Source organism: Sipha flava, unplaced genomic scaffold (assembly GCF_003268045.1).
Source record: "Sipha flava isolate LNK unplaced genomic scaffold, YSA_version1 101_pilon_pilon, whole genome shotgun sequence".
Taxonomy (NCBI): Eukaryota; Metazoa; Arthropoda; class Insecta; order Hemiptera; family Aphididae; genus Sipha; species Sipha flava.
Genome location: NW_020271715.1, coordinates 957,056 through 970,124, shown reverse-complemented (window position 1 = coordinate 970,124; position 13,069 = coordinate 957,056). Strand labels below are relative to the sequence as shown.

The 13,069-nt window shown below is 31.8% G+C and overlaps 1 protein-coding gene across 1 annotated transcript; it reads right to left on the bottom strand.

Annotated features, from left to right (window-relative positions):
- Positions 1–783: 783 nt before the first annotated feature.
- LOC112680422 lies at positions 784–12,816 on the bottom strand. Its single transcript, XM_025550508.1, has 8 exons — positions 12,491–12,816; positions 11,521–11,736; positions 8,626–8,699; positions 7,738–7,986; positions 6,186–6,450; positions 1,499–1,690; positions 1,337–1,410; positions 784–964 (listed from the first exon to the last, which is right to left on the bottom strand). Exons 1-8 carry the CDS (start codon positions 12,564–12,566, stop codon positions 833–835), a joined length of 1,278 nt encoding a protein of 425 aa, XP_025406293.1. The 5' UTR covers positions 12,567–12,816; the 3' UTR covers positions 784–832.
- Between the last annotated feature and the right edge of the window lie 253 nt (positions 12,817–13,069).

Below are 13,069 nucleotides of genomic sequence, written 5' to 3'. Positions count from 1 at the left end.
AATTATAGTATGAATTACGTGTCCACGTATAATTTTGGCTTGGATATTTCAATCTGTGAACGATGTGATAAAGCATTTTTGCTGTACCACGATACGACTAGTACTGTAGGAGAGTAATACGTCTCATTGTTGTGTCTTCCAATTTGGCCTGTGCTGAACTTAGTAATCCGTCAGACTTGATATTTCGGCTTTTGGAACTTTACGAGAAATCTTAAAATCTACTACAAATCATAAAACTTTACTGAAGTTGATTATGGTTTGTTTATTTATTTGTAAATCTTGATGGACCTCGAATTTCGGATTCGACTAAACTTACATATCTCGATATACTTATGGTATGCGTTATAGTTATTTTTAAATATGTCTATGCATTTTTTTCGTTGGAGATTCTTATTTCTGTTATTTTATATTGCTCCATATCACATCATTAAAAATTAAAAATTAGAATGTCCGTAGAGTAATTTTAATTATATTATTGTTCTATTTTCCATTATTTGTAAAACTGCGGTTGAACGGAATTTAAAAATTTAACTAAATAGGAAATTTTCTTTGAAATTATGATAATTTGTGTTGATAAAAAAAAAATTTAAAAAATATCTTACTTATATAATTTAGTACAAGTAATATCATATCATAATATTTTACTATTTATTATTCATAAATATTTATTCGATCCGAAAACCGTACATAAAACAATTTCAAATAAATAACCTTACAAATTGTTTCTATAGTCAATAATTATACAAAATAAGTTAAGTAAATAATTGAGTTTATGAAAAATGATCAATAATAAATTTAGGGAGATATATATATAATATATATAATAAGTATATTAAGACATAATACAACTTCTAAATATTCTATAATATGGAAGTGAAGATATTGGTCTTTCACAACTGGCTTCTCCAAAATAATGTAATCGAACATAATCATCACACGATAGCACACCATCTCTGTTGCAATCCTATATAAACATTCAATTTTAGTTGTGTCTTCATTATACTATCATATATTATCAATTTAAGTTTCAACATATACAAACGATTTTTGTGGAAAAATATAAAGACATTAATGATTATGACTTGATTTTTAGGAATTAATTTACATTACATAAAAAATATAAAACATTAATTTTATTTTTACTTCATCTATAAATTATATATATAAATAAAAGTACTGACTTTTATGTACACATAATATAATCGTATTACAGTTAAACAGTTAACTCGTATGATTTTAGTTGATCTTTGGAAAAATACAGACATACATAGGATTTTAGAAAATTATAGAATTTGTTTTTTCGAACCCGTTATTTATTTAATACAATATATTATACCTTGGCGTATCTTTGTATGTATTGATTTACGGCCCTTGCAGCACAATATGGATCCCTGACGCATCTTTCGAAAGCTAAAACATAATAGTTTAGGTATAATTTCGACAGTATGATGGGTAGTAGTTTCTTATTGTGATGTATCGTTTTAACGAAAATCATTACCTCCAATCCGCATGGGGTTGTCTCCTTGAAGAACAGGAGTTCCGGCATCTTGCCAATAAATATCACTCAATAAAAACACACCACAGTATTTAACTTCGTTCTGTTCTATGCATTCTAGTGTTTGATTGCATCCGGATGACGCTTCGCACATGCATCCTATGCATTTTTCTGTCCATCCAGGAGGAAATTCTTCTGAAGACAAAACATTTTAAAATAAATTTCAACAATATTAAATATTTGCAGTTACGTCGTTTGCGCATTGTTACCATTTTATGGGGTTTTATGATTTATAATAAGAGTATTCACAAACAAAATCGTAAAGTTGGGTTTGAAAATTATATTTTTTAATTAGCAAAGTTTATTTTTATTTTTATAAGTTCAAATTGCATTTTATTTTTTCGAAACTTATATATTATTGAATATTGTTTAGAAGTTTTCTTATTCAGATAAATGAAATTGCTACTTATCGAGTAAGATAAAACCAATCAATAAAATATAAATAAGAATACAGAGATTTGTATATGTCGTTAACTTAACGGTATAAATTTAAAATCAGATGCTGTTCACATTGAAATTCTCAAGTGCATCAAAGTTAATATATTAATAAGAAATTCTATAACAAATTAAATATTTTATTTGTATTTAAGGAATATCACCTAGTAAATTTCAAAATACTTATTAAATTATAATAAACATGTAGTCATTATTAAATAATATAATACTAATAAAATAATACTATTATCTACTTATTATAACTGAAATAAAACGTAACTATCGTAATATATTGTTGATAAATAATGTATTCTACAGTTCTTATTAAATTATTTAAGTGTACGTTTTGGCTGTTCTAAGAGTAAATTATAAAGGTTGAATAATTTGTTTTATTATAATTTTTATTCTTTTGTTTAACATATTTCCTACATTATTAAGTACCAAAGATTTTTAATAAATCTGAAATTGAATCCAAACAATACACTGAAGAGGTCATTTTTTAAATTTTCCAAAAATATTTAAAGAATCTTACATTTCATAGCCCGTGACTTGGTTTATATCTAAGCACTAAGTTCATAAACAATAATTTCAGCGATATGTGTATCAGTTAATGATATACGCTGTTTAAAAGTGTCAGAAAAATCATTATAATTGATAATATTTTATTAATCCAATATTTATATATTTAAATGTAGTGTTAATTTTTACAATATTTTAATATTTTCATTATTAAATTAGGTATTAAAAGCATTATGAAAAACTTGTTACAATACATTTATATACTAAATTAATCAACTATTATTTGCATGATAAATACCACTAACATAAAATCTAATAATGTAATTTAAGAAATTAACATACTTAATAGGTATGTTAAAATAAAACACAAGTAAATGTTAACTCGTGCCATTTTTAAATAAAGAAAACATATTATCAAGTCACCTTTTTGTTAATGAAAATATGTAGGTCGTTGTGATTAAATAAATGCATTACATTTCATAGTCTAAAGTTATAAAATTCCATTCGAAATAAATACTCATTACATCTGTTCTATATTTCAATACATTAGAATACTTATTCCCATAAAATTATGATTAAAACTAATAATAATAACTAATAGTTTTCATTATGTATTTAAATTACATTATTTTCTATTTATATTTTTATTTTAAGTATACATTTAAATGTTTTTTTGATCTAGAATAATAAATTATTCCAATTTTTATGATTATAAATTTTATAATTTAATAATAATAATTCTAGTTTTTTTTTTGTTTTATTAACTTAAAAATTTGTTTATTTCATATGTGTACATATTTTGAAATATTGTATACATCTTTTATATTATTCAGTAAAATATAAAAGTACGAGTATGAATTGGACTATGCACTACATAAATACTATATGTACTATCGATAAGTTTATTATTATGGTGTACTCATAATTCAAAAATTTAGTTAGATAATTCATTTTTTGACCATGAATTTTATTTTCAAAGTATTAATGATTAGTAAAATATAATATAATTAATGATTATTAAATATATTACACATTAAGCATTGTTTTATATATCTGAATGAAAACAATTTATGCTGTTGAATGTTTGATGCAGTATTTTTTAAAGTTAACACAGTCATTGCATTGTTTTTGTTATTTTTTTCTATTGAAATGAATGAAATGAATATACCTATATACTTTTGTAATTTAAATTTAAACATAACGTATAGAGTATACTTTAGATTCGAAATAACGTAGAGAAATAGCTATTTAGTTTTGTTAATTATTGTTATTATTATTAGTATTTTTTATTACTTTCTGAAAAAAATAACATAATGTCGCATCAAGTTATAATATTTAAGTAGATACAATAATAATTTATTTTTTACCTTTATATCCAACTATAAAATATAATTATGTGTTTAACTTAATTTAAAGATATTATTATATTTTCCAATATTGCTTTCATCTAAATTAAGTTTATAAACGCCCATTTAAATTTCCCATCTAAATGAATACCAAACTTATTGAACTTGTATTTTTAGCATTTTCAATAAATATTTATAATATATCTGCGGACTTTTGTGTTGAATGATTTTTATTTCCATACATTATTTCTATCATATTTGAAACAAATTATGCGGCTGGTGATGAAATATTGAATTATATTACCTGAGAAATCGAGGCCATTGAATTATTAAAACTGGACTAAAATGGTACTAGGTGGCCTACCTACGCATTTTGATAATTCTCTTAACTGGACGTGCTTAAACTAAACTGTAAGAACAGGATATAATAATAATAATAATAATAATAATAATAATAATAATAATAAAAATAATAATGACAACGAATGAAATTGACAATAAGTTGTCAAATTTGTTATGGCTCTAACAGTTGGCACAAAGAATACATAAAAATCACCAAAATGGATACCAAACGTTTGTGAAGTTATATACGAGTTTTTATTGTTATCTCAATGATATTATTTCCGTTACAATAATTTGATACATTATTGATTTGATTTTATCCGTATACAATGCCTTAATGATTAAATAATTAGTATCAAAGGACGTCGACGAGTATATTACTCGTATATATTTATTTGTTTATCCATTAATTTACCTTTATTATATAAATGGCGATTTATATTATTAAGATATTATTTTCTAAATTGTCGAACTTAATGCTTCTCACTAGTTTATTGAGTACTGCGGGTGTCAGTATTAAATGTTACGTAGGTATAATGGCGTGACTATCACAGCTCCCACACGCATATTTTAACGAAATAATATCAATGACCACAACAAATTGACAAAAAACAAATATGGTTATAAAATCATTCGAAAACGTAGTAAAACTAAGAAGATAAAATTTGAATTGTTATAATGGGTTTTGAGAGTACTAAAAACGTAATAAAAAAAAATATCCTATAGATATGAAAATATTTAAAATGATAATGTACATTATATTAGGTATTTCGAATATTTAGGTGTTTAGTATAATGTAACCATAAATATTATTTTTTAAGTGACGGTGAAAAAATAAAAGTTTAAAAAGTTTTAAAGTTCAAAATGTATTATAAACACTATTTCATGACGCTACTAAAACAATTAAATTTAAATGTAAACCATTACTATAGTTATTCTTCTAAGTTTGTAATGTTATTTTAATTATAAATTATTGTAGTAAGTATTATTAATTATTATATTTTAAGTATATGTACTGGTGTGAGCAAAAAAAATTACTGACATTTTTTTGAAGTTGTATAATTCAAAAATTTTTAAATTTAAGATAATTTACAGTTTTACAACTATGCGTTTAAATAATATTACTTTTGTAGTAATTAATTACTTTGCTGTAATTTAGTAATTGCAGTAGGAACTTCAGAATAAAATTATTTTATCGTAAAACAGTGACAATTAATTACTATAAAATTGTATACGAAGAATACGAATAATAAAATCAAGTTAAAGAATATTGATGGGATATTATTAAATTCAACGTGTATCGAAATATATGAAACAAAATATATTTATGTTTAAACTAGGAATTGTTCGATAAAAATATACATGGTTGTGTACATTGAATTTTATAAAACAGTTGTGTAGGTTGAACAGGAAACTGTTGTACACAAAACATTACCAATTTTATTCAATTGTCAATTATTCAATATTATATTAGTTGTAAAATATGGTTTAAATGAAAATATTCATTGTATAAATTTATAATGTTTGTGTGTTATGCGTCAGAATCTTATGCCAAATTATATAGTCTAATAGTAAGACATATCCTTGAAGAGTGAAGTGAATACTTATAATTGATATTTTATAAACATGTTGGCTTTATGGCAGGTACATTATAAAATGTTTTAAATAGCTGTTATTAGTTTAAATTTAAGTGCTGGACCGATTTAAAAAAAAAAAAAACAAATATGTATACCTGTTATTACATATGTTTCGACTGAATTATAGTAAGTATGTAATAAGTAGCAATATAATTAATTGAATATTATTTAAATTTAGTGAAAAACTATTTGTACTAGTGTATACATTTATGTTTCTGGTGAGAAGAAACGGTTCAGAACGTAACGGGATTGTTATAGTTTATTTTGAAGTCCATGCTTAACGATTATTCGGTTAGCAATGATGAATTGATGACATTAGTAGTTTGTTTACCAAAAATTAAACACTTTTACCTTGCAAATCGTTTTGAGAGAGTACCGCCGATGCGACGAACACCGTCGCCAACAGGAATCGAAGTAGCGCGCCCATGACATCCGGTTGGTTCGACGGATTTCTGTACAATGCGTGTGTCGTATAGATCATACGGGGTAGATACCTGCAGTGATGCCTGTTGCCCGCAAGTTGATACGAAAGCGGTCTGGCCCAAGTGGACAACATGTCCCCACTAAACCGATACTTACCTCGAATAATTTCTAGGGCCGTATATCTATCGTTTATTTTTTATGTGTTTTTTTTTTTTATTTTTTTTAAATATCTTACGAATCCACACAATTATCATCTTGTGTCTTGTAAACAACCGAATGCACGAAAATACGAATAGTAAACCGTACCCACTACTCGATTTCTGCGTACGCGAATTTGAATGTTCTATAAATTATTTATGCGTTGGTCATTACTATGACCGTTTGTATCACGACGATTACCACGTAACGCGAAGTATAATTTGAACGCATCGTATGACCGTAAACGTTAAAATATTACATACGTCCTCTATGCGATTTGTACGAGTTTTTGGGCAAGGTTAATGGTAATTTCAGCGGTACGATCAATCCGTCGTGACTGCATCGAACGATTTCGATTGTCGCGATAAGAAACAACGGACGGTAATGGAATAAGAGCAAAAAAAAAGGAGAAAAATGTCATTCCGGTCGTGTGTACTGAATGTGATATTCTCGTCTCGATCGAAAACAGCCAATATTTGGTTATTATCATTGAGATCCGTTTCCGATGTGTTCAGACGATACAGTTATTGGTCGATGGATGGAACGGTCATAACGCGATCGGCTGCCGTGTCCACGGAAAACGTCCAAAAGAACAAATGCATTCGCGGTACTTAGCGCTAGTGTAACGTGTCATGCATACCTGTGTGCATAAATAAACGCCACGGTCACGTTACGTGTGCTCGGTGTTTGCGCACAGATAGTGTATTTGGTTTACCATAATCTCGGCGCAACAGCGAGGACCGTATTACAATACATAGGAGGCGACAAAACAAAAGGAGTGTTTGTTGTAATAACATGTTCGCGAGCGCACTCCTGGTGGTTACTCGTTGAAAACGACGTACTGCGGCCAAGGATTTACCGAAGCCTTTAGCGGTTGCCTCCATTGTTCGAAAACATAACAATCTACGTGTGGAATAGGCGTGCACGACGCTTTTTTTTTGTCCCTCCCCTCCACTCCTCCCCCGATCCGCTGCGGAGGAGGTCAGTATAAATAATATCACATACATTACAGATACATATGCATCGATTTCGCAGTAGGATAAAAGATATGGGTCGCGTATACAATACAACTCGCATTGCCTATCGATCATGATATCAATAATATATTATTATATTGCAGTGTGCGCGTAATTAAAATACAAAATCACACTGTCACACGTAATTAGTTAGGTACAAAAAAAAAAAAAAAATGATAATACTAATGAATCGATCCATCTGAGTGTATTGTATTCCGGGGTTTAAAGCGCTGCCGAACTCGTACTGGTGGCCGTCGTCGAGTTTAATTGTTGAATGATAGTTGTTGCTGTTGCTCGGCCTCGGGCCGTTGCGTCTGCTGCTCCGGGGCCGGGTTGAAACGGACATCCACACCGCTCTCGGCTCCAGGCGCCCCCGACAGTTCGACCACGGCCCTTTGACACGCGTCGTATTTGTTCTTGTAATACTGGTCCAGCGGAGCGCTGCACCCGTAACCGCCGAGCTTGTGGATGGCCGCGTAGTCCAAGCAATCGATGACCCCGTCGCGGTTGCAGTCCTGTGTTAGAAAATAAAGATTAAGATGCAACGACGGCGAAAAAAAAATTTATTTCGTCGCGAAACAACGTAACAGACGTGACGTGAACGCGAGGAGTCCACCCGCCTGCCACGTGTACAACGATAATCATCAGGAGACTCGGTTCTTGTAACGTTAAAAAGTACCGAAATGCACGCCGCGATACGCCCATAAAACACGAAGAGTAGCGGAAAAAGAATTTAACTTTTTTTTTGTACGAAGACACCATAATTTTAGTTTGATTTAAAAATGGTGACGTAAATGTTTGTCAATTAATATATTTGTATGTTGACATTTTATTAAAAAATAAAAAAATTTTAATTTATTCAGTGCGACACTTGTGATTATTGAACTGAACGGTTTTCGATTCGTGGCCGAATGATTGACAGTTTACAAATCTTTTTTTTCTTTGAAAGCTTACATTTTCAATTAATAATATTTTGGCGACACGCATTACGGTAATACGTGACACATCAGTGTGTGACGACACATCGGTTGAGAAACACGGATTTAAAATGGTATTTTTACCAATATTTTATGATAATTAGCAATCGCATATGGAACCCGAGCCCTGATAATAATATCATATGCACACGAATGCGGTTGTGTAACGGCGCTTACCTGTGCGAATCTGGTCAAATAGGTAACGGCTGAAAGTCTGGCACACGTCGGATCATTTGCACATCTTGCGTACGCTGAAAAAACACGAGAATCATACATTGTAGTGTATGTATACATTATATTGTACTGTGATAAACAATCATAAGGCAAAGCCCGTTCGGGACGGTTTTGAAAATCGCAGTCTGATAGATCGTGGTTTCTGAGAGTTCACTTAAAAACAGCTAATCTGTAAGTAGGTAGGTTCGCCACGCTTTTTCCCCGAGCGAATACAAATTTGACCGATAAGGGTATGGCGTGGGTTAATACGCGATGATTTTTACACGAGTTCTCTATTATGGCGAATGGATTTTAGAATCCTAGTACATCGAAAATGCCGTGCCCGTGTACCACGTCGTATGAAGGCAATCGTTTATACGGTATACGGTTGAGATGGTATGAACTATCGAATATGCGAACAAAACTCAAACTTCATCTAATGGGTATCAAATCGAACACGAGTTGTTTGTTAAAATACTTGCGGAATCTACTATATTAGATTAAAATTACTTTTTATTAATATAGATTTTGATATCATGAAAATTACGAAAAATGTGTAAATGTTTTATTTCGATAACAATAACGTTAAAAAAAATACAACTACAGTTACCTTCCACGATTAAGTTAATTACATTTGCCTCTAATCCTTTCAGTCTACAACTACCCTCCCCCGGCACATTTGAAAACATCGGTCAAACTCAATATTAAAATCGAGATAGAACAACAAGTCTTATAATAAATCGTTCTATTTGAAAATTATGAGGAGAAATTAGTTTTTAGAGGAACCACTAAAAACGCGAGTTCTATGCGTGTTATGTTCTAGGCGTCATGACGGGAGGGTATCTTATACGCAAATTTGATTGAAAAATCGGATTATTAAAACTTTAATCATTCGAAACGTATAGTCAGATTATATCAATCAACCGAATTGGACGCATTGTACGCTCCATTTGACACAATTGACTTGTTGTTCGTTTAACGAATGTTTTCAAGGCATAGACAATAGAGGAGTTTAATATACTTCCAGACGTCGTGACAAAACGTATTATAACGCTGAGTCATAATATTTCGGGTATAACGACTGCATTTAGAGGCAGTTTCATGTGACACTACGTATAATACATTACACGTTATGTCAACTCCGAACAGATTTATGTTTCCATGTTACGCATAATACATTTACACATTTTTAAACGTTTCCATCTCACCATTTGTAACGTCATAGTCTCCAGTATTATCCGTAGAACACCTATTCAATCTTTCCGTTTTCGTGTACCATGTTTGTTTTGAACGAGAGTTTTTATAATGTTCACAGACAAAATTTTTTTTTTAAAAATAATCTAGAGTTATCTCCGAACAAAAGCTGAAGTTTGAAAGCGCGATAAATTCTAATTCATAATAAAAAAAAAAAAAAAAACACTAGGTAACTATAATGCGGCACTCGACTATAAAATAAATGTTATTAGTCGCTATTCTCGTGAAATCTAAGAAAACGCCATGAATAATATCATATATTATATAAACTTATAATCATACACGCACGTAAGATTACTAATTCACGGAGACGGTAAACCACCGACACATGCTGTTCAAAATTAATCAGAAACATACTGAATTGCTTATTCGGGACTCACGATTGTTTTATTGTTATCGTTGTGAAGGGTCTGAGATACGTTTTTAGACCAAAGTCGCGGACGCAAAAAAACGGCCTGTATTTTCGGCTGCATCCGAGTTGCGGTCATATACTTATTACTTATCTGTAAATTTTGTAAATAAAATAAATAAAATGGTGCAATACATATAACTTTTTTATGGGGGGGGGATCAATTGCAAAAAAATTACTACGGATGAAAAATTCCTAAACCAAAGGACTTGCACATTCAAAATAATAAATTATAAAATAAATATATATATATATATATGTATTGAATGTGTCAAAATAACAATTTACAATAAATCTTTGAAATATTTTTTTGTTCCTTTATAATTTTCTTACATTAAGAATACTATTTTATACAATTTTTAAAAGACCTATGGGGGGGGGGGATCCAACCCCAAATCTCCCCTTGTATACGCCCCTGCAATATTAGTGTAATCACGAACTAGATGATCACCAATCAATGATATGGCAAAAGGTTAGTTACAGTGTTAAACGTAAAGCAGTGGAGCAGTTGAGCGAGCGTCACTCCAAAATTTTTATTCTGAGATGTCAAGTTCAGTAATCAGTGTACTGAGGTCAAATGGCGTTACATTGATTAGAAAAAGTATACACACTGCAAGAATGAATGTTCACCCGAAGTTGCCGCGTGACTTTTCACAATTACTACTGTGATTTTAAACCTACACAATAAAAATAGTGTAGACAGTCCTTAGTCTGTTTGTAAAATGGAAAGGAAAATGTTGAAACTTTTTTGTAAATAAAATAGCATGGTATATACCATATATACAAAATATATATTTTGAGTGACCACAACTAGTACGTAATTTTAGATTTTGACCGCAACTAGTATACAACGTTATTTTCAAACGAGCAGGGATATGCAAGGATAACGGTGGTTCTCGCAGGATCGAGAACGGCTAATAGATCCGTATCGTGATTTATTCCCGGGATCTTTCGTATCGTTATTCCGAGCTGTTGTTGCACACGGCCAAAACGTTTTCGAACGGTCTTGTTCGCGCGCAAAAAATTATAAAACCAGAATCGCTCACGTTGGCGGCTGAAAAACCAATCGTTTTTCCCGCGAACGCCCGAAAACGAACGCCTCCGAACGCGTACGAAACGCGCGCGGTCGAGCGTTGTCCGGTTGTCGTGACGGGCAGCGACGCGACGCGCAACGGTCGAATAGTACACGTTGTTACCCTGTCCGTCGTTCGGATTGTCTCCTTGTAGAACCGGTTTTCCGGAGTCGGCCCAATACGCCCACGTGATGCGGAACATTCCGCACACGTCTCCTTCGCACGCCAACGTGCTGTTGCACGACGATATGGATTCGCAAATGCATCCCAAACAGACCTCCGTGATCGGCTCGTACCTGGGCGGTTGCTGCGACTGCTGTTGGAAAAACTGTTGGGGGTCTGAAATCAGAGAGACGGCGATCCGTAATGGTGCGAACGGCGTTGGGTCCGCGTGGGCAACGGTCCCGCGATCCGTGATCGCGAAAACTGGGCGTAGATTTTTTTTTTTTGTTTTTTAACGATATTAATAGCGTTAATAGCGTTTACAGCTAACCTGTTGTACGTGATCGTCCACGTGTTGCGATTCGGTACTGGGAACAAATATGTTCAACATACGTCCGGAGAACGATTCACGGTTACGAAAAAATTCAAATAAAAAGATATAAATTTATATTAAACAATTATATTTTAAACGGTTCGTTTCATTGTTTCGTTTGTATCGTAAGCTTAGCGATTCCCACGGCACTGTAATCGGAAAACAAAAAATTTTACAATCGCGACAAAGGACGATAATAAATATCGTGTGCGAAAAGATCGGAAAATATTCACCGTCCTAAAAATAAACTATACTCGACGGAAATTACTATAAAAACGAATCATCTTTATCAATATAATTATTATGCCGAGTTCATGCTCGCACGAGCTATAGGGAATTCGAAAACAAATGATAATGATACGTTTCAGTCTCTACGATGGTACTATACAGTAGGTACATCATAATCGTCCGCCGTGCAGGTAGGTATATTAAAGGCCAATTCGTGATTTTGCGAAATTATCGACACGGTCACCGAATTATATTTGTTAAAAAATAAAAAAATAAAATACACCAAGGCGGATTGTAAAAATTAACTTTATTGACTTATTTTGTACTCACAGGCCTCCACGAAACCAAAGATTGACAGCGCCATCAGGCAGACAAGTGTTGTAGCGAAGAGTACATTAGTGGCCATCGTCTTGCGGTAATATCGCTTTGGGTAATAATATTAGCTGCTTACGTGCACTTAAACCTCGAACGAATAGCTGAACTCGACTTGACCGATGTTAGCAGAAGAATAACAGCAATTCCCAAGGCGATGGGTGTATTAAAACGATCGTGGCCTAAGGTATAACCTCTAGAACACGTTTGGATGGTAGTGGATGGATTTATGCCCGTATATCATGTACGTACATGTACTCGTGTACAATAATATAATGCGTTCTATCTAATGTAAATCGGACGGTATTGCCACGCGCTAATGATTTTCGCTTGTTATTATCTCCGGGAAACCACTCACGCGTTCCAGGAATAAAATACCTATCGAGTCCACTATCCAGTGAACACGGAGGTCGGCGATTGTATAGATTTACTGGAATTCGAATGAGAATTATGTCATCTATAAATTAATTTTACCTCGTGCCAAAAATTTGGTATTTAAACTAATTTATGGCGTAGATATACCGTTTTATTCTAATT